Here is a 26,725-nt window from a genome sequence, read left to right as displayed (position 1 = left end):
CAACATTTGAACAGACGTGTCCTGGTAACATAATTGTTTTGACTTCCTGCTACACAAAATCTCAAATTTTGCAGAACAATGGGAATCAAAACTCTTTCTTTTTTTATTACCACGATAAAGGTGTTTTTGTTTCTTTCTTTTTTTTATCACTTACCACAACTAGTTGCATAAATTAGTTTTGAAAATGGATTTTTAATGAACAACTGTCTTCACATCCCTTTGTTTTTTGTTTTTCTGCCTTGTTCCACCCAAGACTTTATTCAGTGCGTGCAAATGATTTGACAGTAATTTTGTCGCTTTTGAAAAACTACCCGTTGTTACCAGCGCTCTTGGTAGTCAGCAGGGAAACTGCTTCTTCAATACAGCTGAAGAGAATTTACTTTTGTTTGACAGAAAATACTTTGATATGATTTTGGGAGAGATTGTTTCATTTTTTTTTTTTTTTTTCATGCTTCTTCACAAGCCCTGAAGGGTTTGTTCTATCCTTTTTACATATTCTGCTTTTAAATTTCTTTAGTTTCTCTAATTATTTTTTGTCAAATTAGGTAAAAGTAAACTTAAATTGGCATTATTAATAATTTACATGAAGGATCCAATTGCTGATACTCACACCATAACTGGTCAGCTGTGGAAATGTTTGTGTAAATGCTTGTTAGTAGTCAGAGGAGTGTCTGCTATTCTGATCAATAAGACATCTGGAATACCTAAAACTGGCCTCAAAGCCTCTCAAATAAAAAATGAGCACCACTAAAAGTCTGTCATGAGGTGCTAAACTCTTGTTCTGTTTTCAACTCACGGTGGAAATACACAACACATAGGCTACTAGACGTGCTGCGGTGTGATAACCTTTTAATTTTCTCCGTCCCAGGTTAAAGTTAATACTTGGTTGATAGACAGCTCGGCTAAGTCTGCACCCAGGGCTTGACCTGGTATAATCCCAGGCAAAACCATCAGATTAAAACTCTGCAGCAGCTTCTGTCTCCGCACCCCTGCAGGGGATGAGCCCCAAAGATGCTCTGACCTTGATTAACTGTCTGTTAGTATAGGATGTTCAAATCTGTCTGCCAGCGTAAATGATTTAAATGCATTACTCTGTACCCGGCCTGTCAGTGTAATGTCTTCTATATTGTATTCTAAGATTTGGCGTGGTCTCCATGACCTTACATGACTGTCAATAGTGTCACTTTGGCTCAAAACATCATGACTGGCAGATTTAAGCTTACTCCTGAACAACCTGCACTCATAACCCAAACCCTGTTATTGACAGTTGGCTCTGTTGTAGCCTACAAAAAGCCCTTATTTTGTTGTGCGACCAGGTGACACTTCAGGTTGCCAAAAGGCCAAATGGGCATTTGCTCTATTGTCCATATGAAAACTGCTCTACTCTGGCACAGCAAAAGCAGAACTGGGATAGCTTTGAGGTTATTGAACTACCACTAATTCTGTTGTGGACCAACTTTAGAGTTAGCAGTTATTTTCTAGATTAAGTTTTTACATAAATCGTAATCTAACGTATGTCATATGCATAAGGATAGGCTACTTTTTTGTGATACGTTTTTTATTTAATTTTTTTCATTTTTTGTTAAATAAAACCGAGATGTGGCAAGCAGTAGGCTAAATGTGCAAAAAACAACAAAAAGAAAAGAAAAAACATAGATTAAAAGAAAAGCAAAAAGAAAAGAAGACAAGGCTACTGTTGGTTAACACTAATAGAAATAATAGATAACACTTAAATGTAACTATCTCCATGCCTATCCTTATCATAAATAATGAGTAGCCTAGCACTTTTACATTTAAAAGACTCAACAGTTTATGAAATAAATAGTTGTCATTTGTAAGTATGATGATTCATTACTATACAATACACTACATTTTTTTAATTTATTTGTACGTTTTTGCTATTCTATATAGTCAACATTAGCATTAACAGCTGTTTAAATAATAGTTTGCCAACACTGTGTTTACAAAACCAGAGTTAGCTCTTAGCATTAGCTTCATTAGCTGATGCTACCATATCAGGGCTAAGCTGTTAGCATGCTAATTTCATTATAAGAAAACAAGTGATAGAATAGAAATATAAGCAAAACAAAACAAAACAACTGCTTTCACCCTGACTGTAGGTAGCGAAGTGAATAAGATTTGACACCAAACTAATTTAATTTCATCTAGTTTGGTAAGTAAACAGCTGTTTGCTAATGCTAACATTAGCTCTTTTTTAGGCATCTGGAGGTTTATGCTCCAGCAGTAGCCTATTTATGCACAGTGACAATAAAGATCTTAAACGACATTAAATACATAGCAATAGAGTATCTCAATTCCCAAACCACTTTTTTCTGCTGAAAATAAAATGGATTTGGGTGTTTATGAGAGTTGTTGATTGATTGTAGTCCAACTATTGACATTTTAGTCAAGGTATTTCAATTTGGCATATTTTGTTGTAAAAATGTTTGAGTGACTGCCCTCTATGGGTTGAAACAATCAAATTTAGCAGCTCCAGTTAGCAACAATGACTTCCAGGTTTTACTCAGTTTGTCTATTAAAGTTGTGGAGTGTTGGTTAGGGTACAAGATTTGTCAATATGTGTCTTATTGGGTTATAGGAAGCTACTGTATGGTGCTAAACAAAGACAAAAATTGACGATATATTAATCTGGATTCCTGAGGCCTGAGTTAAATTTGTACTCCTTATACTTCTGTACTTTTATTGGAACAGTCCATTCACCTAAATCACAAAGAAACACATTTCTCTCCAACCTCCTAGCAAAGTAGTTTAATTTGCTCAAGGTCTCAGAGATATCAGCCGCCACTGCCGCACAATGGAGGTGAATGGATTTTTGTTTTGTTTGGCTTTTTTTTTTTAAAAAGAAGAAAAAAAGAGATGCAATTTGCCCCTGGGTATCTGTGTAAACATGTTTTTTTTGTGTTTTTTTTGTCATTTTGGTGAAGTTTTAGTAATTTGGAAAGGAGAGTATTCTTGTACAGTGGTATTTTTTTCCTTTAAGTTGATTTTCTGAATACCCCATGCAATATTGAGCAATACTATTGACTATTGATGCCTCGTCGTTGTGTTTTCTTTGGCTTTCATCTGTAGCCGGGTCATCACCTTCCTCCTTCACGCTGCCAAAAGCCAACACTCTCAGTACCTCCATCCCCACCAACTCCTACTACCCAGGTAAACATACGCTGTACACTATTTCCTCACGCTTATCCTGTATGTCAACAAAGAAGTGCTTAGTACATGTGCAGTGATGTTGAGTGAAACCAGAAGGTGTGAAATCCAGTCAGCATGAAACCTGCAAAAGTAGCGGCATAGATTAACAAGAGACGATATTTTTCAAACAAGTATTAATTAGTTGAACATTTAAGGCTGTAATGTGTGGTATAATTGTACCTAATAGAGTTCATATGTGCTTTAGAAATTAAATGATGATTTCACAAATGAGGAGGTAGATAAATTGACTTTAGATGGGTTTGCACCCCGCTACATCTCTGGTTATGACACAAAAGTGTTTTCTATCGCTTTGCTGAGATGAAATTTAGCTGTTCAATTATGACTTCAATTTCTCCCAATAATATCTGTAATTGTGTGTCTTATGTAATCAGATCACAGCTCATTGATTAGATGGAGTAAAGGGCAGCTAGATTTATAATCAACTCAACTTACTGTATAATTAGCTTGTTTTTGAGAAAATATAAGTTTTTTGTCACGCAGCTCGGCTACGTTATTATTCTCTATTGTTGTTGTTCTTTTATTTTTATTTTTGTGAACTTATGTTGACTTTTTTTATTTATTGCAACTCTCTTTCCTCCTCCAACTTCTGCACTTGTTATGGGGGTATGAGCAGATCCCTTTGTGCCAACTGCTATCTTAGGTGAGACACATTTTCTTTTCCCATTGCTGTTGATTATTTATTCTTACTTCAATGTCAAAGAGAATTACAGTACATTACATTCATAAGATGGCTGCTTGGAGACTTAACTGTGAGGACAAAAAAAAAAAAGCACAGACTTTTTTTTTCCATTTTTGGTTTTGGTTGGCTCTTTTACTAAAGATGGCTTCCTCACCTTCATACCTGCCTGCTGCTTCTCTCCCTCCTCCTCCTCTTCCTCCTTCTCCTCCTCCTCCTCCTCCTCCTCCCCCCTCTTCCTCCTTCCTCCCCCTTCCCCGTCAAACAAGGGGAGGGGGGGGCTCTCCTTTCCTCTCCTCTCCTGGGCTGAGGCTGGCTTCACTCCATCCCATCCGCATTGCGTGTCGTGCGTGTGATGTCACATACGTGTTTGACCTCTCATATGCATGGACAGACATGTGGACTGGATGTGGGGGAGTGTCGAAGGGGGGCACGGCGGGGGGAAGTTTTGGGGGTGGTGGGGGGGGCGGCGGCGGCGGCAGTTTGCCCCAGCGCCAAGGCCTGTATAGTGTGCTGAAGCCATAGCAGCTGCACTGAGACACAAACACAAAATCAGAGTGTGAGGGAGACAGAAAAAGAAAGAGGTCTCTCTCTCTCTAAGCCCCCGCCCCTCAACCCCTCACCAAAAAATTTCCAAAAACGGGTTGCGTTCGGTCTAAACATGTAAAGTCTAGCATTAGCTGTGCTGCCCTCCCTCCCTCCCCTCTCTCTCCTCACTACGCATTTAACTCCCCTCCCTCCCTCCAAAACAACAACCTTTTCTATTATTCTTTTTAATGTCGCTCCCCCTGCCTTTGGCTAACTGCTAGTGACCTACTTGTTTTTGTTTTGGTTTTGCCAGTGTTTATTCATCCTGTTCAGTGATAAAATAGAATTATAAAAAAGCATTTTGTTCTTCTGTTAATTATTACTGGCCTTTGTTGAATATGCAGAGCAGCCCAAAGTGCAGCATCTTATATGAGCAGATGCTTTCCTACCAGCGGAGCACATAATGTTGCTACTAAGTGGGGCACTAGAACCGTAATAATTTAATACTCAAGGCCAAGAAGAAAGATGCAATAAGCAACTCTACCCCAGCTTCACCACGAGCACCATAACTTCATTTTTAAGTACACAACTTACAGTTAGGGCGTATTTTCTTTCTTTTCTTTTACTTTTTTTATTTTTCCACATTAGTGTAACTTGAAGCAGTGTCTTTCATCATTGCGGTCGTGACAGCTGCTTATGTTAGTTCCACATTTAATAAAGCATGAAACAATTAACATGAAATTACAGCAGCCAGAAAAGGTTACATGCTTTCAGTTGTGACACATTCAGTCACAGCATTGTCTCATCAGTTGAGGTTAATGATCAAAACTGATTAGATCATAGCGGATTGGTAATGTTTTTTGATTTCATAGCGCATTTCTTTTTCTTTTTTTGTTTAAAAAAAAAAAGAAGGCATAAAAACAGGTGTCACCACTAGCACATGTAAATATAATTATAGCAATTAGAGGAAGAAATTCAAAATGTCAGAATACTCAAAAAATAATTGGCATCATTAGAATGTGCAAGTTACAGATCGGAAACAATTAGCGCTTGTTCCAAAGACGGCCAGTATTTCACCATTACTTTCCCCCTTGAAATCCATGACTTCCTTGTTTTTTTTTTTTTTTTTTGTTCTTTTACTTTTGTCTTGCACTGTTGAAATTGCCCCATCCATCCACTCAACATCCCCCCCCCCTCCCCTTGACTAGGCTTTCTACCGAGGCAGTTTGGACTAGGGAAGGCATGTGATCTTGCCTTTTAATAGCGTAGCTCTAAAACACTACACTACTGTGACAGGTTCTCATGCTGTATTGTTGCTTATCCCCTCTCTCCTCTCTCTTCTCCTCTCTCTTTCTTTACATACGTAACCTCTTATGTATCTGCTATCTAAAAAGTGCCCATTAATGGTAAGTTTTCCCAAGTGGGCCCTGGGTTGGGGGGAAAAGGAGGTGGTGTTTTACTCAGAAAGCGAGCCGAAAGTGAGAGGCTGCTTCTGACATGGACATTACGACATTTTATTGCATGACCAGTGGACATGTTAGCATTTCACCACCCTCCGTCCGTACCGTGCCACCAAGCCGCCACCATTAGCCTAGCATGGTCAAAGTACGTACAGTGCCCCATGGCAGCATCACCCCATGCATTCTCCTACCATCTCCGCTTCCCTCCTGGGTTGTTTTCTTTCTTTCTTTCTTTTTGTTTTTATTTTGAACTTTCTTTTTTTTAGGTTTCAATTATTTTTCTTTTCATTTTTTGGTGGGGGGAAGAATGGGTGGCAGGGGTCAAATTCACGCTGTGTCTGTGTGATGCTTCCGACGGTGCCTGCTGCAACATGCTCACTGTGGCCCACCACACCCCCTCACATCCTCCTCCTCCTCCTCCTCCTCCTCCTCCTCCATGTTTATGGACACCCTCCATCGTCCGCTGGCTCCCCACAGCATCTGTGCCTCATGTCTGCCACTGACTGGATTACAGTATGAAAGAGCTGGAGTGGACTCTGACTCGCAAATATGAGCTGCAGCCCAACCCGGCATATTGTATTGCCAGTGAACAACAACAATAAAAAAAAAAGGAAAAAGAAAAAGAAAAGTAAACTTGTTGTTTTACAGCATCTTCATGTGAATTTTCTTTTACGACCGCTCTATACTGTTTCTTGCAGTTGAGGGCTCACTGGTGCTTTTTATTTTGACAGTAGCCATATTAAACACTTGTAGTGTACAGTAAGAGCCTCATATTGAAATGGCTATTATATACTTTTGTACAGGACAGTAGGCCTGTGATGTTGAACACTTTCCAGCCACACACTGAGACAGATGGACCTGAACCTTCTCACCACATGACTCATCATATTACTCAATGATGTTGTGTTGTTATGACCATCCATAACAAACAGATTACTAGCTGAGAGTTGTTTGTCAATCTGGAGGGTGGTGACATAATGCTCAACAGTAAATGAGGTAATGGTGCCATCTGTTAATGGAGACGGTCTCAAAGTGAGATATGGACCGGTGTATGTAGAAAGATTGACAACGCCAAGAGAGCTTATCTCGGGTCTTACATGACAATAGAGTCATAAAACACCACTGACATTTACTGCTTGGAGCATTATGTCACCAGTGTACATGTCTTATAACATGTCTACTAATATTAAAGCCATGCGAGGTGAGCTCCTGCCTCTCCATCCTGACCTGCTCTGGCCTGTCCCTGTGTTTTCTTGCCCCCCCCACCCCCCACCCCACCTTCGCAGACGAGAGCCAGAACATGGGCAGCGACACCAGCAGCCTGGTGCAGTCGCACACTCACTCCCTCCGGAAGCGCGAGCCGGTGGACGTGCCGTACCAGACGGGTCAGCTGCACCCGGCCATCCGCGTGGCCGACCTCCTCCAGCACATCACCCAGATGAAGTGCGCCGAGGGATACGGCTTCAAGGAGGAGTACGAGGTAGGACGCAACCCCCCGAGTTGTCACCCCCCCCCCTTCCGAAGCTATAAAGGTTGGAAACACAAATAAAGCCCGGTGATAGACTCGTCGTAACGTCTCCATGGAGATTCTTTAGTGGAGATGTTTATCAGTCTTAATACGAGGCTTCATCTGTGTTGCTTTCTCTGTCTCTGTATCTCTCTCTCTTTCTCTTCCTCTCTTTATTTCTCCCTCTCTCTCTCTCTCTCTCTGTTTTGCACCGCACAGCAGAACTGTTTTGTTTCTCCCCAGATGCACTTTTATGATAAATTGTTAATGTAGCCCGTCTCAGTGTGTTTACGGTGTGATTCGTTTTGTTGTTCATCTGTTCCATGTTGTTTGCAGCGACTGTGCATTTTCACGTCCTTGTATGTGTGTGTGTGTGTTTGTGTGTGTGTGTGTGTGTGTGTGTGTGTGTGTCAAATGCTGTTGCCCCAGTTCCCCTCTGAATCTCAGCCATAGACTTAAAAAAGAAAAAGGGCCTCCTCCTCCTCCAAAAAGGTGTGAGGAGCAGCTATAGCTCCATGTTAGTCCACCACACCCTCCCACTTTCCCTCCTTTGTCTGAATCAAGTCCGATAAAGCAACCGGCGATGGCAGCCCACTTGCTCTCCCAGGACTGTTGTCACACAACAGCATCCATAATCTGACACCGTGCCTCATGCTGACACCAAAACAAAAGATCCCCCCCCCACCACCACCCCCTCCTGCCCCAATAGAGCATCACTCTCATTTCCTCTCATTAAGTGTGGGGGAGGCTGGCAGGGGTTTGGCGGCTCTCCAGCCCCTCCTCGCCACCCGTCCCTCAGCACCACACCACACCAGACAGCTCCGTCTCACCCCCTGATGCCAGGTTGCAACAGAGTGGCTTCAAGCTATACTTTCTAAACCCTTTTTTTTTTTTTTTAGATGTCTTACCTCTATCGCTTCAGTTTCGTCTGTCTGACATCACATCACACTGACCCTTTCCACTGATCGTATTGCCTCTTTTTTTTTACTCTCATATCTTCTGTCCATCTTTATCAGCTCTCCCCATCCTCGCCTTCTCTCTTTTTAACTTGCATCAGATCTCTCTCCACCTTCCTCTCCACTTACATCCTTTACCTCTCTTGTGCCCTCGCTCCCTCCCTTGCTTTTTTTTCTTTCTTCTGCAGCTTACTTATCCACACATCCCCGCATCCCCTCCGTTGCTTTCCTTTTTCCTGCCCTTCATCTCCCTTCCTCCTTGCTTAGTTTTACTATGTGTGGGCCAGATTTATCAGTAATTAACTCCCCACTTTCCCCCTCATGACTGCAGAATTAAATAATGCAGCCTCCACATTGCTACCTGTAGCATCAGATCATTGAAGGGCTGGAGTGCTTTGGGCTGCCCTCCAGGCCTAATCCATTATGGATAAAGGTGTTTTGGGTTCACGCGGCCCGAACGTATAACAGTCAATCAAGAGGAAGCAACGCCATGACGAACCATTGGCCTCTCTGTCCCTTTACCCTGCTGTCACCGAGCTGTCTACAGCCTGCTGCAAAGAAGAAAAAAAAGCCCTGTGGGATCTTTAGAGTTTATAATGGAGCTCATTCTCTCTTGGCTAGAGCGATTCATTTGTATGTTGTGTTTCGCTGCTGTCTTTTCTACATCAATCTGTCCTGAGGTTAATGCCCTTTTTAACCTTTTTTATTTTTGATGATAAGATTGGAGCCTCGTGCACCTCTAAACCTGTTGACTTACACTGTACTATATCTCTCTCTGACCCATGCTTCTTGTTATTCTGTACGTTAACTTTGGATCAGATAAACGAGGTAAGCCAATACTTTTGGTTATTTGTGAGTTTCTTTTTCTTTTTTTCCTTCTTCTTCTTAGACTTGTAGATGATATCACAAACCTGACAGATTGATGGTGCTTGTTGGCTGTTTTTATTTAATTTAATTTTTTTATAGGGCCCTGTGGGATTAAAACATCTCACATATATGATCACACCTGAAAAGGGCATTTACCAACAGAAGCTATGTGCAGTAAAACTGTTTGACAGTGTTCAGATGATGAAATGTGTGAAATGTGTGTGTCTATGAAGTCTTTTTTTTTCTCTCAATCAGGAACGGTGAGATCCATAAATGCTCCGAGACTTTGCTCAGATGTTGCTTTACAAAGCTTTTCAAAAAGCATACCTACATTACAAATGTAAAAACTTGTGGATTTGGGGGAAATAATGACTCGAAACCAGCAAATTATGACGCTCAACTCAACAGATGAGGAGCAGCCAAACCAACCAGTTTGGACTATACTGTAGCTTTGATAGTGGTGAACTGGAAAAACCCAATTCACATTTTGCAAACTCAACGACGTGTATAGTTTTTAAAAAGCTTTATGAAGCCATGTTTGATATAAAGATATTTTTGCATGTCCAAAGTCTTTTGCACATTGACGCACAGTTTGATTGAGCAAATAGGAAGCAGAAAACAACTATCAACTGCATCAAAAATGTAATGTTGTCATTGTGTTTGTTTTAATGTGAGGAGGGGGGGGCACTGTGACAGCCCTGAATATCTTAATGGTCCAACTAACAAATGAACACTAGTCAGTTTGAATGAGTCTCCTTATTATCTCACTCACCGGAGGATTAATTGATTCATAAGAAACACCACACCTTTTTTTTGTATTCTCTTTTTTTATTAACTTTTCCACGTTGTGCTCTGTTTTTGCCTTATGTAGCGTTTTTTCCCCATATGCAGAGCAAAGCAAAGTGCTTTACACTCCCAGTAAGTAGTCACGGACAAAGAAACGGCAATGCAGACAAACTGTGCTGGGACTGAAGTACAGCAGGTAGCCTGTAATTAAAAACGCACTAAGTTGGATCGGGGCCAATGGGAATAATTTGAGGATGGTGAAAAACTACCTGCAGATGCAACGAAGTGAAAAACACCTCGTAGACCTTCACCACATAAAAAAAGGACTTTTTTTTTTTTTTTACACACACACACACACCCGTTGTTTTTCTATCACTATCTGGTGAATTTCACGTAGCCAATTATTCCCAGTGTGGGTGTGTTAGTTAGCCCTCAAATTTAAAACCATCATATAATTCCTGTCTCTGTGGATACAAACTACTTCATCGCCGTGATTATATTTTTTCCCCCCCTGAGTTTAGGATTCAAACAGCTGGAGGAATGAGACTGTAGCATCTGAGACAGGCAGGGTCACTCAGTCTAAAAGAGAACGATTATAAAGTTGCCAGGTAACGCCTTTCAGCTTGAAGATGATTTGTCTTCGGATGCTTAATACCAGACCTGTATCCTTCAGAGTGACAGGGAGAACGACATTGGCCCGTGCATTTACTCAAGACATACTGCCACAGGAGGAGAGGCTTATGTAATCTGTCTCTGAGACATGCTTCCATCTTCACTTTGGAGGGGATGGGACGTATTTTTAGCATATTAAAGCTGTTTCTCAGTGAAATCACTAATCCTTAGGACTTAATACAGGAATATGTCCTTGTGTGGTGTCTGAAAGGCCTTTATTTGCGAGACAAATGGCCCTCTGCCTGCCACGCCGCTGAGATGAATGAAACCATCAAGTCCTAGAGCAGTGATGATTGAAGACAGTGCATCCAGCTCCCTCAGACTGGCTAATCACACTAAAAGAACCCTCCGAACAATCTGTTTAACCTTCGATAAATGCTCCCAGATCTTTATTCTGCATCCTGATGCATCTGCTGACTTCTCAAATGTGCATTATCTGACTGTATATTTAAAAACAAAACAAAAAAAAACAGAACAATAACATGTTTTTTGTCCAGACTAGTCTGCTTGGAGCCAAAAAAACCAACCCCAACCCCAGTCGCCCATCCGCCCGCCCCTGCCAAACAGCGGTGGACTGGCAGTGGAGATGTATTTTTGATAATTTGGCTTAATTGTGCCTGGTGTGCCATCAGAATGGAAATCTCCCCAGCGAGAGATGATAAATATTTCATGAGGGTAATCTGAGCGGAGCAGTTTTGATCTGTAGACGATGAGCTGGCTTTATTTATTTTTTTCCCGGCGACGAGCTGATTGAGTCCTTCAGATGAGCCAGCCAGCCAGCCAGACAGACAGACAGACAGACAGACAGACAGACAGACAGACAGACAGACAGACAGACAGACAGACAGACTCTGCTGCGGTGGCTCATAGGGGCTGAGGTTTGAGCGTGACTCCCGCCGCCTCTGCCCTAATGGCACTCACTGTTTGACACACAGCTTCCCCGGGATCCACCGCCCTCCCTGTGTTTCATGTCTAATAACTATGTGAATATCTCTCTCTCTCTGTGCGTACGTCTTCCTTTCTGTTGCAATGATCCCTTCATAAATTTTTTTTTTTTTTTTGGAGCTGGAAGAGGAAGACTGTGTTCTTTAGCCTGGTTATCATTTACAGTACTCACACATGACACCATATTTCACCCCCCTCCTCCTCTCTCTTCTGTTTTCTTCTGTCTTTTCAGAGCTTTTTTGAAGGACAGTCAGCGCCATGGGACTCTGCCAAGAAGGATGAGAACCGCATGAAGAACCGATATGGGAATATCATTGCATGTGTGTACAAAGCACCTCCTCAGCGCTCATGAATTTTTGTGTGCTGTTCCCATTCTTCTGGCTGATTTATTGGCCAGTCTTGTGACTGGATAACTATAAGCTGCTCAAACAGAGTTTTATTATCAGCCAACGAGAGCAGCTTTGACCTTTCCAATCTACTTTTATATTCATCTTCCCGCAGTGTCTTTCTCAGTTATGAGAAATGAGCTGTGCGGCATATGGCACATAACATGTAGCCTCAGCAGTGTTTGTGAAAATGTAAAAATTTGATTTCACAATTAATGCACACAGTATTACAATTCTAATCCAAACCTGATGGAAGTTTCTCAATTAATGCTGATTGGAAATGTCACTTCAGCTCTCCTTCAACTTACATCGCTGCTGTCACTTTAAAACGTTGAAAATCAACTTTCAGTGATTACTTATCGGCTTTAAAGGCGTGTTATGTAGCTTTAGGAAACAGATTTGGGTTTGAAATAGTGTTAGGTCTGCATTGGTCCATGTCCATATTTATTGTGCATGTGGTGCAGTTTATTATAATGCATTTGAGTTATGCTCACACATTTATAATTACAACTTAATTACAATTTTGTTGGTCTTCATTTGATTTGGTGCAGATCATCAAGGTTTTAAACTGACAGCAGCCTTATTGTGTTTGTTGCTCCTACTCAGTCACATGATGGCAGCCATGTTGCTTTTCCTCAGCTCCACCTTCAATAGCAACCACAGTTCGGTCGTTCCCCCAAATCGTCCATGGCCACTTTCCCTCCCTTTGCTGCCGTGTTTTTTTTTTGTTTTTTTTACTGTCTTGTCTCTCCGTCCCTCGCCCCCTTCACTTCTCCTGATGCCCTCGTTAATATGATTAATTCAATGCTGGTTTCTTCCTCTCTGCCTCTCTTCCAGATGATCACTCCCGTGTCAGGCTGCAGGCCCTGGAGGGGGAACAGAGCTCCGATTACATTAATGCAAATTACGTTGATGTAAGTACACACACCAGCCAGCGCCACCGACGCAAAGGTCACTGCGCTTCCTCTCAGGGAGAGAGAGGGCGCTGGTGCCGCCATCACGGGGGAGCCTAAGGGAGCACGCATCCCCTGCTGCCTGCCCATCACAAGCACACACATGCAAGCAGAGACAGGGACACACACGCACACACACAGTGCCTTTATATTCAACTTTAGAGGGCTGCTGTACCAGTCTATTCATTGGATATATTAAGAGGAATAAAGATCAGAGGCTGACAGCGCTGGGCAGTGGCGTCATTAGGCATATTTTAGGGGGGCTGAAGCCCCCCTAAAATATTCTTAAGCCCCCCCAAATAATTTGGTGTTCTTTTATTATGTGACTTTTTTTTACATTCTCCTTTTAAGAACCCCAGCTGTCACCGCATTTGTCTCTTGTTATTTGTCAAAATGACCGCGATAAAATTTTAATTCATGTGAAATATGAATTGCGTTGTAAACGGATCAGTTTTAAAGCTAGAGCGAAGATACAGATATTATATGAAACCAGGAGACACAAGGCTTCTGTTGGTACCAACCATGTCAGAAAGCTTGTCAGAAAACGGGCTAAATAATGCTCCAAAGTTCGGCTAGATTCTGGTGGGGAAAACTTTTAAACGGGGATCCTGAACACTCCTGTCATCATGTGTGTGTTCCTCTCTCTCTCTCTCTCTCTCTCTCTGTCTGTCTCATGTGCCGTGTGTGTGTGTGTGCTGTGTATGTGTGTAATGTGTTAACATGCATCTGGTACTTTATAGCTTGGCTGTGTTAAAGAAAATAACATTTAGCAGTAAAAACAGATTATTTAATGGATTAATTTAAAATACTAATGATATCTGGTGACACTGCAGGCAGCACAGACAGACAGGGAGAGGAATGCTCTAGGGAGAGGCCAGACATGTCCTGAAGATGCAGAAGATCAGGTAAGACACAGGAATATATAAAAACAGCATCATAACAATATAGGCTAGGTATAAATATATATATATTTTTAAACCCAGTCCAAATAAAACTACTAATAAAAGCAGAATATTCAAATTAAAATGATTCTCAGGGTCAGTCATTTGCACAACCCCCCAATGTCTATTTCAGCTCAGAAAAAAAAAAATCTGAAATTTCTTGTGAAGGTCCTGGTTGTGTAGAAGATGAAGGGGTTTCTAGGGTGAAATGTGCACTCTTTACCATAAATATCTGCTCCAGTTGGAGTCGCACTTCATTTCTGTTGTCTGGTCTTATTTGAATTGGAAAATGTGAGGAGGTCTGGGTGAAATCAAAATGAGCCAAAAACAGCTGTATTTGGATGGAGTGTATAACCATTATGACACAGGCTACTAGTGAAATATAATTAGTTTTCCAGTCCACCTGGACATATCCATGATAGTCAAACACCTGAAAAATTACTCAGGTTCACTTTTTTTAGCATCTACTTTTACACAGTAAAATTCAAAAGTAGTTGAATTCTTAGATTCAACTAGCCCATGATTCAATACTCTAAATTTACTCTAAATTCTAAATATTGTGTTTTTTCTGGGCCATTGTGAAAGTTCGTGCTTGCGCACTACATTCGCTCACATCCTGTGCATCTACTGGGGGCTAAGCCCCCCCTGTCCTTAAAACCTAGTGACGCCCCTGGCGCTGGGTGAGAGAAAAGGCGAACCAGCACACAGGGGGAAACTGAGGTTATAGTCTGGGATTTTGCTTTGAACAACAGCACGGACACATTTTGAGAACCAAAAATGAGGAGAAAAAAGGGGGGGAGAAGTGTCACGGATGATTAATTAGCAGAGTTATAACGATGGGTGAAAACTGAAACACGAACACAAGACACACAAAGAGAACACAATATGTTGCTTTGAACATCACAGAAACAAAGAACAAACACAGACAGAGCCGTTCAAGATCACGAGAACAGCCATTACAACTGATCTGCTGCTTTATTGTATCATCAATCTTTGATAAATTTGTATCTTATCAAATAGAATTCAACAACTCCTCATACCTAAAACAAACAAACCGATAGATAAACAGACTTCACGGTCGCAGCATGAGGTTCCTCTGACCCTACGACTCCATGTTGAACCAGGTTTTTGTGAAGTTTAGGGAACTTAAATCACTTCGTTGAGGCGTTGGAAGAGTTGTGGTCCTGGTTTAACGACACCGCGAGGAACTTGCGATGCAAACTGTGATCTCTGGTGACAAAGACAGACTATTTGTGCGCCCAGCTGTCCTCCCACTTCTCCTTCCTCAGATGTCTTGCTGCACAATAACAAAGTCGCACTACTACTCCCTCAGCCTCAGCCTCTTGCAGCGGTTCGGTAGTTTCCTGGTAAGAAAAATGTAAACACGGGTCATTTTAAACATTTCAACAAACAGTGTTGTCATTTTTCCCCGGCGACGGCGAGGGCACTCCGTAAAATAGATTGCGGAGTGAGGATGTGCGTATCGGCATCACTTCTGCCTCACATCTATATCAGGCAGCTGCCTTCTCCTCCAACTGCAAAACCTCTTCAGCCGAGCAGTGAATCAAACCAGATGCAGCAGTTTATCTCTCCCGTATGGAGATTTAGTTCTCCTCCTTACCACGGGAGGCTACTTGCAGCACGGCTTCTTACATGCACGTCAGTGACACAGCATGCCTTTACAGTAAGTAAAAGTCGTTAAAAAGTGGCGTGAGACAAGCCTCCCCTTTGAAAACAGATCTAACTCACTTAGCTCAGACAATATGGAACCTCCTGATCTGACCTGATTTGCTGTTAATAGCAGTGTTAGTAGCAGGATGTGACCAATCGCAGCAGCTCATTGGCCTCTTTGAGCAGATGCTTCCACTCCATGTGTAATGGGCTGGTGATGTACCTGACTCCCTAAGTGGTTTTCTTGCTTAGGAGAGAACTCTCACTCTCCCGTCTCCCATCTTCCCCCCCCCCCTCCTACCACCCCGCCCCTCTAATGTGGTAATTTGTAATCTCTTGTTACGCCTTCAAACATAAATTCATAATGCAAGGTGTGCCACAGCAAATGCAGGGGGCTTAAATTATTTACCTTTCCTACTATTCAGTTTATGGTCCATTATGCTGCGAAAAGGGATGCTGCGGAGGAGACTCTCACAATAAAGAGCGCCCCATTATAAGATAAGAATATACGCATATTAAAGAGGATGGAGGAAGGAAAAAAAAAAAAAAAAGGATTTGCACTGCTCTACCGGCTTCATTGGGAAAAGTACTTAGTAGAAATGCAGGCAGATGGGTAATGATGTTTTTGCTCTTCAGAAAGCCTTTTAACCCATCTAAAAGCTTGTCCTGCCCAATAAACTCTTATGTGTAGAACATTTCCCACAGTGTTTGTTATTGTACTCTATTATACTGCCGACTATTTCGAGTCATGTATGAGTAAGCAGAGGCAGCTGGGTGTGTTTTCTGCTCTCCTCAGCTGATTGAGTATTTTCATAAACATTTGGGAGGCGAGGAAACATGGCGTAATGGCCTGTTCTCTTTGTGTGCGCAAAAAAATGTTTGCTGAGCGTTGTGTGTGTCATGTAGCGAGGTAATGCACGAAAATCAAGTCACTCACGCACCCGCCTCCCCCCTCTCCCTAGCCCCCATGTCTCACGCTCATGCTCGTTTACACCTAATTTGCATCAGACAGATATGCTTCATTGATAATGTAAAACCCATCCAGATTACGTGTTTTATCAACATGATGAGGAAACGCGTTTTATTTGTTTTCCTTTTTAAATAGCCGGTCCCGGCCACGAGGTCTCGGGTCTTGGTTTTATATTCCAAACACACAACACACAGGACGCAGGACACACACCTCGATCGTGCTCTTTCTCCACCCAACCATCACCTCCTCTGGTGAGATTAATCCAACCTGGAGCCCTGCGGCAAAACTGAGCCCCCGCTGACTCGCTGCTTCTGGTTTATTTGGTTAAACACAGTTTTATTGAGTGATGTGCAGCATGTAAATTCTGACCCACAGAACCTCAACAGCAGTGTTTTCATGTATTTATTTATTTAGCTCACTTGGGTTGCAGCCCCTTTAAACAAATCTGTGTTTACTAGAAAACCTCTTGTCGCAGATTTTGACCTGGAGATTTCAGGATTCAACCTAAGATAGATTTGTCTGTTCTATTTACAGGAAAAGATTTTTAAAACGTAGATAAAAGTCAGAAGAATTAAACAGAAATGCAAGAATTTTATTTTATTAGACCTTAAACTGATCATGGGATTTATCTTGGGAACCACTGCGACTGATGGAAGACAATAAGCCAAGACCCACACTAAGGCCCTTTGCAGCTCATAGTGTGCTTGTTATGCTAATTGCAATACATTAAAACTAGATTTTTTAATACATTTATTACCCCTTGAGATGAACCATCTCGTTTTCAAAGAGGTTCTTCACCAAACAAGATCGCACAGATCTGCCCTGAAGGTTATGGGGCCTCAGGGAAGTTGCTCGTGTTGCCATGTTAGTAATCTGGCCTTAATCTTCTCTATGACTTCAATGTAGCACTGTGAAACGATCAAACATCGGCAGCAAAGATGGTGGAGACAGGAACCACTTATTTGTTTTCTTGTAAATGTATCCGTGAAGGCAAATAAGTGCTATATAAATTAATTTTCCAGGTGATGAGGTTGGCACACCACACTCAACAGAAGTGGGCTGTCTAATGATATTCAAACTGAAAATACAAATTCGTGCCCACGGGCGCAAAAACTTCACACTGCATATTTTAGACACTCAACATCCCACTGTTACTGGAAAGAATGAATGTAAATGATAATTGTAATAACCAATGCAGCGAAATACAAAGAGCAGAACACATATTTGATTCTCCTTTAGTAATTTACACATCCCTGGAAACAAATCTCGTTCAATTAATAATCCCAACACTGACATTTCTGCATTTATCTCTGTTCTCTCGTACATAATGTAACACGCTTTAGAAAAAAAAGAGCCATAAGTCAGTTTATAGTACGCTCTACTCACCTGACAGTCACTGTCAGGGCCCTTGCTTCCTCTCTAATCCGATGCCGTACTGGGCCTCCACTTTACTTGACAGAACATACATGAAAGCACAAACAAATCTCCTCCTCAGTCCAGAGATAAAGAAGTCATTAAAAATGGAGGACAGCTGAATAGCTGAAGGAGCCCTGTGGATGAGAGAGAGTGAGTGAGGAAAATATCCTTTGTGTCTTTCTCCCCTTCATTGGAGGAGCGTTAATCACAGTCCAAGTTAAATTGAATATGAGTGAGATAAGCAGAGCAGCAGGGGTGGGTGTGGGGAGATGGGTTGGTGGTGGTGGGGGGGGCGGACAATCAAGAAGAGGCAGGGCCGGGGAAGAGCCTTTAAGTCCTAATGTTTTGTTTCCTGCCTCATATCTCTGGAGAGAAGACAAGGAATTGCACAAATAAAAACTTGAAGGGATTAGAGTAATCCGTGAGACTAGGGGCCTGTTGTGAAGATCAGTGCTGTTAGTTGTATCTTGGGGATTATCAACACTTTGGCTGCTCACTCCAGAGGTGCGCTGCATGTAGAGAGAGTGTGCGTGATGGAAAGTGTTTATGCATCCAGCATCCAGCAGCATCCATCACAAGCTCTTAGTTGTGCAATTTTTTTTTTTTTTGCTTTTTCCCCTCACCAGAGTCAGATATGTTTTGAAAAAAAAACAAAAAAAACAAAAGAAGTGAATGGGTGTACAGCAGCAGGCAGACAGCTGGCAGGCCGACTGTGCACAGTATTTGTGTTTTAGCGAGAAACATTTCTCACAGGGATCCCATACAGTTCAGATCTGCTGTGCTAAGTGACACAAAGTGTGTTCAAAATCATCAAAGTCATACATGCGTGTGTGTTTTTTGAGATAAAGGATAAATGACCTCTGGCGAACTGACACTCACGTTCTCTTGTTGTTTTCTTTTTGTCTTCTGTTCTCAGGGCTACCACCGGCCGAACCACTACATCGCCACTCAAGGTGAGAGAGAGAAAAAAAAAAAGTTTTCTAAGTGAAAATATGCAAAGGCGCTCTGGGTTTGAATGTGTGGGGGAGAATTTAAGGTTGTTGTGCTTGTTTGTACGGTGGTGGAGGTGGTGGAGGTGGTGGGGGGGCCGGGGAGGAGTGGGGGAGTGGATGTGTGCAGGTGTTCACGAATATCTCTCTGAACATCCCCATCGTTGTTTACATACGCTCTTGCAAACTACTCTTTGATGCTCAGTCAAGTGTGTGTTCAGGGGAAAGCTGTTGCCGCTCGGTGCGCACACACACACACAAACACACACAACAAACACACACACCTCTGAGCAAGCACAGCAGCATGTTGTCTCTCTCTCTCTCTCTTCTCTCCGTCTCTTCCCCTCTTTCCCTCCATCGGCAGTGTGGGAGCGATTAATCAGGCAGTCTGGGAGAAAGCTGAATAAATAAATGGATTAGCTGACATGTACAGGCACATTTTGTCACTGTGTTAATCTGGCCGGCAGATTCGCAGGGAAGAGGAGCACTTACCATGACCCCAGAGGTTAAGTCTGATTGATGGTTAATTGTTATGAATTTTGCGTCGAGGGCCTCGCTCCCCCCACCGCCACACACAAGAGGCCTGCTTGCTGCACGCATGGAGATTTTGCGTAGCCTACCACTTTAGAAAAAAAATAAAAAAATAAAAAACCAGTGAAGGGGGGGAAAAAAAGGAAGAGGCGTTTTTGCGAAGAGGCCTTAATGGATTCACAATCTGCTTTGGCGGAGCTGGGAGTTGCATAATTACCTGTTTATTAGTGCATTGCTTCTCTTCCTCAGTGTCTCAATTAAAACAACCCTCTGTTTGCTCTTACTTCAGAAAGAGACGGCATACCAATCAGGCGGCGGCGTGGCGGCCCGCTCGATTTGTCTGTCTGCTTGTACGTATGCGCGGTGCCACCTGCTGTACGCTGACCACCGAGTCAAACACTCAAAACGAAGCCGTCTGTCAAGTGCCGGCTCGCTCTCCTGCGGGGCCGTCGGTTCACGAAAACAAGCGGCTCCAGCGCCGAGAGGATTTCAGATGGATTATTATGAGTCCTATAACCGTCCTACAGTCATTAAGGGGAGGCGTATATTTCATTTAAAAACATGCTTATGGAGTTTAGCAGTCAAAGAAACACCGCAAACAGAAACCCTCTCCGAGATGAAAAGCTCAAGAAGCCAAACGTGTTTCCGTTCAAGTTAATTAGACCCTGCTTCCTCATTGAGCTTGCATAATAAGTCCTCATTTTTCCATTGACTGTATCGTAAGCGCGATAAGGCTTTTTTTTTCACTGCGTAGACTAGAGCCATCCAGTGCGAAGGAGTTGGAGGCATGTGTGTGTGTGTGTGTGTGTGTGTGTGTGCGTGTGTATGGAAACATCTGTATTCTCCAGGAGAGCAGGCCCCTTTTATAATTCATCATCAGCTCCGGCAGACTGACAGGAAGGAAGGCTCAGTCTGCTGACACCGAGGCAAAGAGCAGCCAGAGATGATAGGAAAGCCAGACACAGACCTGTCTCTCTCAGTCAGACAAACTGCATACTGTAGCACCTGAAAAGAGCACCTGGGCATTGGCACCGATGCCTGGAAATGGGGGGGTGGAGGGTAGTCTGTTCTCTCTCTCTCTCCCCACAGTAAAGTTTTTCAGAGAGTGACACTTTCCACTCAAGTCCGCCGGGACCGGCAGGAGCTCGGGAAAGTGATGAGGCCCCGCAATAGTGCTGGATAAGCTAAAAAATCGTTGTCATAAATTGGCTGTGGAGGTGGTTGAGGGTGCGCTTAATATGACAGACGTGTGGGATAACGTTGTCCCCCGTCCTCTTATGCTATAAACTACAATGGCGCTCATTAGCTGGGGGTTTATTGACGAGTCCCTTTGCTCCGTCAAGGTGACAATGGCAGGTAGAACAGCTGTCACTCCATAAAAGCCTCATCACCCAAGCTATGCTCGTCATTATGTAGGTCATTCTCTCATCCAGGACTCTTTTTTTTTGCTGCAGCGCTACAACAACAGACTCCCAGTGATGCACCGACACCAACAGCAGCTCTCCTACTTAGCAGATTGAGTGCATGCATGCGGCGCTGCCCTCCAATAGTTAGCCGCTTTTTGCCTCTGTCCATTCCCATGTCCCGCGGATCGTTTTTTTTTTTTTTTTTTAAATACCGATCAGACATGAGCTCCTTCTTCCTGGTCGAGACTGTGAATTGCACTGAAGTAGCGGGGCACAAACGGCTCTGATAAGTGCCTGCATCCTCCCGGTGATGTGGAAAATATTCATGATGCAGGAAGGGGTTCAATTTCATCAAGCTCGAGCCCCTCCAGCCGTCTCTGCTCTTCCCTCCCCTCCTTCACAAGCAGCAAATGTCACCAGCAGCGCAAAAGTTTTATTATTTACAGGTTAACATCAGCAGCATAGAGAGTAGGGGGGGGGGGTGGCGGGAGAGGGTTGGCAGATAGAAAGAGAGAGAGAGAGCAAATCAATGATAAGTGAGTGTACATTATGCCAAAGTCTGCTCCATGTAATATTAATGGGCAAGAGGGGATCGTATCCCGTGTTTGCCTGTGAGTGTGTACGCACGAGCGTTCATCAGGAGCGCTGCGGCGTGTGTATACCTGGCTGGGGGATTTCTACAGCTGTCACACTCCTCGCTGCTTAACGGAGGAACAGGCCCGGTCCCAAAACACAGAGTCGGCTGCAGCAGCATTAGCTCTGTGACAGCTGGAAGTGAAGCTCCTACTGGTGTTCTTCCTCTCTGAAGTGACTCCTCCAAACTTCTCCAACTCGGCTCCTCGGCGCACATCGTACTCTCTCCCCGTAGCTCCCTCCAATAACCTGTGGCTCGAGTCTTTGACACTATGAGCTGACACCCAGCAAGGACTCCTTTTTGTAAGACAATGACTTTGTTGTCAACCAATACATGTGTTCTTAAAGGGATAGTTCAACATTTTTGGCAAATTCACCTATCACCATAATCCCTATAGTCATAGCAGTAGGTTCAGTACCTTTAATTACCTTTAAAACCGGTGCATGTTGTTTTGAGATCCGTGGGGCAGAGACGTGAGCTACTCAGCGAACACAATGGAGGTGAACGGTACTGGTCCCCTGTCCCTCATCAAATACACAATCCAACAACTCCAAAACGCTCTTGTTGAGAAATTGTGACCTGCACATTCACCACGCTATGAAATAATCATGTAACATTACAAGACGGAGTTGTTGTCGAGTGATCTCAAAAGCACAAGTAGTTCCAAGTATTTGCTTCATGTGTCGTAATGTTACATGATTATCTCATAGCATGGTGAATGTGCAGGTCACAACTTGTCCACCAGAGCGTTTTGGAGTTGTTGGATTGTGTATTTGATGAGTTTGATGAGGGGCAGGGGACCTGTACCATTCACCTCCATTGTGTTCACTGAGCAGCTCACGTCTCTGCCCCGCAGATCTCAAAACAACATGCACCGATAATTAAAGGTAATGAACCAACTCCTATGACTATAGGGATTATGGCAATAGGAGAATTTGCCAAAATGTTGAACTATGCCTATAAAACTTACATTATATCATCATCATCATATACCAGAACATAGCCACCAATGAAAGTTTGAACAGTGAGGGTTTCATGCGTCACAACCTTAAGCAACCATTTGTGTTATTTTGCAGGAAGGGTTAGCAAAAGAAACCCAAAAACCTTGTCAGTACAAAGAGCCAGACTTTGCATCAGCACAACCACTTACACTGCTTCAGTCGTTGCCAGTAGGAAGGTAACAAGCTTGAGAAAAAGAAAAAAATAACTAAAACCACTGGGATCAGATCAGGGACGAATCATGATCACAGTTTAAAAAAAACACTCAAACTTCAATGAGAGCAGCAGTCTCCAAGTTGCACACTCTTTTCCACCCAACCATCTGGTTTTGTGGCACTACCACAACATTTTACCGTCTGCTGATAGAAAGAAAAGATGATAAAGATAAAAGAAGATAAGAATGCAGATTGTTTTAAGAGTCTAACAATCAATCAATTCTCTGTTTCTATGCTGCTTTGATGCATTCTTCATTCTCATGCATTTAACTGTGGTCAGTGTCAGTTTGCGGCATCAACTTCGGTGCAAACATCCAGACCAAAATTCATCTAAAATTGAGCTTTCTGAAGATTGGTAAAAGATTTGTAGAAATCCAAAACAACGAGACGTGGAAGTGATAAAACCTCCCTCTGCCACAAAGACTATTGTTTATCATTCATTCTTCCTTTTGAGCGCTATCAAGTTCAGCGCAGCCCGAGCACCTCCTCCTCACCTATTCTCCAGCTCCGCATGCATATGGAAACATAAATTGGCCGGCTGAAGCCTTGGCGAGCGTCTCCCATTGGACGATTTACCATATAATGCCAAGTGTTATTGTGTTACTGAAGTCCTACACACCAGCTGTCCTGCTTCTCAGTCTTCCTTCTCTCAAACTTCTCAGCAGTGTGTATCCTCCCTCGGGGACAAGTGTAGGAGGCAGCAGAGTGGGCGGCTCAATCAGGTTGGGTAGTTACTGGAGAGAATGGAAGAAGTGACTGGAATTGGAGATTGAGGTCCTGCAGTTAAAATCAAGACGAACCACCACATGCATAGCAGAGGAAGCGAGGGGAATACAAATGGAAGATATTGAGGAGTTTTGTTCCAAATTTCTAGCTATCCAATTGGGAAGTCAGCAGAAGTTCATTTCTCAATTTTTCACAAATGCAACTATTATACTCTGCAAAATGTTCTTGTTTCCCGAGGAGAGACGCACGAACAGGCTGGCAACAGAAACATGATTGTACAAATGATGGCTCATTTTGAATCTTTTTTTTTTTTCTTGCCAAAAAAAAAAAAAAAAAGTCTCCTGAATTTCATTGTGCAGTTTGTGACAAATAGAAGTGATTTTAAACTCTTGTCACATGAGGCTGTATTTGAACACAATTAGAGGCAAGACAGACAAGAGCTGTTTATGCATCACAGAGAGCGGATCAAACAGGGCTTGATCAATCAACTGAGTAAAATGTTGATGACACTTCCCTGATGCCCTGAGGGAAATTAGGTTGTTGCAGAAGACACAAACCAATAAAGAGCACAAACAAGGGATTCAGAGGTTGATGCAACTGGTGTCTACTTGTTTCTTCTATAACTTCTTCTATAAACAAATACATTAATTTTAGATGGAATATGGATATGGAGAGATCAGACATTTATTTGAAAACAAAATGTTTTTCCTTTCCACGAAGCGAGCGAGGCCACAAACACAAGAAATTAACGATTTTAGAAAATAGATGTAGAATTAGTTTTGGCAGAAAAGGTTTTGAGGGAGCTCTCATCTGAGCAGCAACAAAGACTCTGCTGCAGAACTAATCCTCCTTAATGAAGGTGCATGAATCTCAGCTAAACCAACAATGCTAAAGTGAAGCAGTAAGAAAACAGGTTGGTGTGGCCGATGGAGACGCAACAGTAAACAGCTCTGTGCAGTGTTCACCTGCATGACTATGATTGGATACCTTGAACCATGCATGTTGAACAGTCAAACCTCAGTGCTTTATTTCTCAGATCAATAGAAGAATTGATTGACTAGAGTAATTCCTTTTCTTTGAATATGTTTCTTTTAAATTGACTCTCTTTTGGTCAGTTTGGTATTTGCAAAACTAAGATTTCAAGGCAAATAATCCCTGATTGTCCTTTGATTTGACAATGAACCCTCTGATGGCCGAGCCATTGGTTTGTAAGGCCGCTGCCACAAGCTGTGACTGTCTGATAGTGTTGTTTTGAGACTGCATTGTCTCAGAATCGACAAAATTTGTACTTGGCCTTGTCTCGGTCGAGCTGGACTTTTTTCTCAAGACCAGTCAAGACCACAGCTGCAGTGACATCTTCTTTTTTTAACTGCAGATGTCTCTCTCTGTCACTAGCTCACTTTGATTTATGTAATGTCATTCAATACAAATGTTTATGCTTGTGTAACCATCTGAAAAACTTGGTTGCACCAGTGTCAAAGTGGGAGGAAACTTCAGCTGTGTTCTTCTGTTCAATCCAAACTTTGTTTCAATTAAATGTGGTTTGGATTTTATATGAAATTTTCTTTTCCTTTTAGTTGAGCAATAATATAAATATCAAGCCAGATGATTATTATGAGTACTGGCACTGAATACAGTAATGTCTTGATTCTTGAATATGGTCTCACATTGGTTTGGTTTTGTTCTTGGACTTGGTATCACCCCCCTTAGGTCTTGGTTTAGATGGGTTACATGGTCTTGACCACAACACTACTGACTGAGTGAGGGCTCTTTGAATCCTTCTGCCCTGCTCTAGTCGTGAGGATACATACACATATTCCACAATAACCACTATTCAGCTTTGTGCTAAAGGTAGAATAACAAAATACTAATATTACAACACGTCTAGTTCAGTGTCTGCTGCAAAGTTTGTCGCTCTCTCTCTGTTTGTTTCCACCACCTCTCAACTGTCCACTATCACACAGAAACAGGAATGCTTGAAAAAAAAAAAGCAGAATATTTTTTATATCAGTGTTGAGTCGGACATGAAGGCGACCAGGTGTTGGCTCTGGCGCTGTGGCTGTTGTGACACGACCTGTTTTTTTTAACAGACCTGAATGTCCTAAGGCTTATTCAATTCACCAAATATATAAATGAAAAGTAAGACAAACACTAATGGTTTGTGTCTGTGCCATGTTGTGTCGCCAGCCTGTGTCTGTGTGTCTGTGTGTGTTGTGCATAAATTGTCATGTCTCCAGGTAATTCGGGGCCAACGCAGGAAAATGCACAACTGCCACGATTTGCATTTACTAATTAATTTGTCAGAGGCAATTTTTTTTTTTTTCCCCCACTTGGTGCTTGATTAAAACTAATATTAATAATTTTAATTAACCAGAATAATAATTAAATTCTCATCAATCCACAATTATTGCTCAGTGAAGTTTTAAATATTAGAGGCATTGAACGGCTCTCTGCTCATTTATTTCGATGTTCACCAGACACATTCGGGTCCGGTTCGGTGGAAAGGTTGGTGTTGAACAGATGAGGTGTAGTGGTAATTACTTTGAGCTCTGCCACACATACACACACTCACTCACTCACACTCACACTCACACATGACGGCGTTGGCTTTAGCCTTATCTTGAAATTTGTGATTAATTTGTACTCTCTTGTTTCTGCCTGTTTTTAAGCTTTCTGCTGTGGACTAAGCACTTTGCGATGAACCGGTTGTAGAGAAAGTTCTATAAATAAATCTGACTTGACGTTGTTTTTCAGCTCCTCGATCCGAGGAGCGAAAAATGGAGGAGAAAATACTCTATAAACTGCATTGTTGCTGTAGGACTGTAATACCTCCAAATCCCCCGTGTTTATATTGTGTATGAGTTGATCTGACAGTCGCTCTGCCTCCAAAAACACAGACAGAAGCTTTATTGGCGTGATGCGATGATGAAAAAGCATGTTGCTACAGCACGCACATGGACAGAGTAAAGTAGATTAAGAAGAATGTGGTGATGAATATCACACTGAATTAAACAGATACATTCACTCATACAAATCAGAAATAAATATGTTGAGACAGATGCAGAATTAGAGGAAGAGCGATGGAAATCATTATTGTGCGTTACAGTGTTTAAAATGAATCTATTACATCCACTGTCCCGATATAATGCAGATCTTTTCACTATCTGAGTTACATGTAAATGCCCACTGACATTCAATATACAGTAATGAAAAGTAGTTAACAGTATCTCAAAGGAATTTTAAATCGAAAGCAACTGGAC

General features: G+C 42.4%; 1 protein-coding gene across 19 annotated transcripts in view; it reads left to right on the top strand.

The window, feature by feature from the left end:
- Positions 1-26,725, top strand: part of LOC146970269 (receptor-type tyrosine-protein phosphatase mu) — a 172,126-nt gene that overhangs the window by 124,896 nt on the left and 20,505 nt on the right. For 8 of the 19 annotated variants that reach the window (XM_085804826.1, XM_085804823.1, XM_085804825.1 and 5 more), the window contains 6 exons: positions 3,091-3,171; positions 3,845-3,871; positions 7,182-7,375; positions 11,861-11,948; positions 12,852-12,928; positions 18,882-18,918. In XM_085804826.1, the coding sequence (XP_085660952.1) occupies positions 3,091-3,171; positions 3,845-3,871; positions 7,182-7,375; positions 11,861-11,948; positions 12,852-12,928; positions 18,882-18,918 (504 nt within the window). Of the gene's footprint in view, positions 1-3,090; positions 3,172-3,844; positions 3,872-5,829; positions 5,842-7,181; positions 7,376-11,860; positions 11,949-12,851; positions 12,929-18,881; positions 18,919-26,725 lie in introns of all 19 variants that reach the window. The other 11 variants (XM_085804829.1, XM_085804830.1, XM_085804828.1 and 8 more) reach the window with 2 other exon arrangements.

Source organism: Trachurus japonicus, chromosome 17 (genome assembly GCF_045865225.1).
Source record: "Trachurus japonicus isolate A0001 chromosome 17, Traja_1.0".
Taxonomy (NCBI): Eukaryota; Metazoa; Chordata; class Actinopteri; order Carangiformes; family Carangidae; genus Trachurus; species Trachurus japonicus.
The sequence above is the reverse complement of the archived record's forward strand: the minus strand, read 5'-3'. Positions and strand labels throughout refer to the sequence as shown.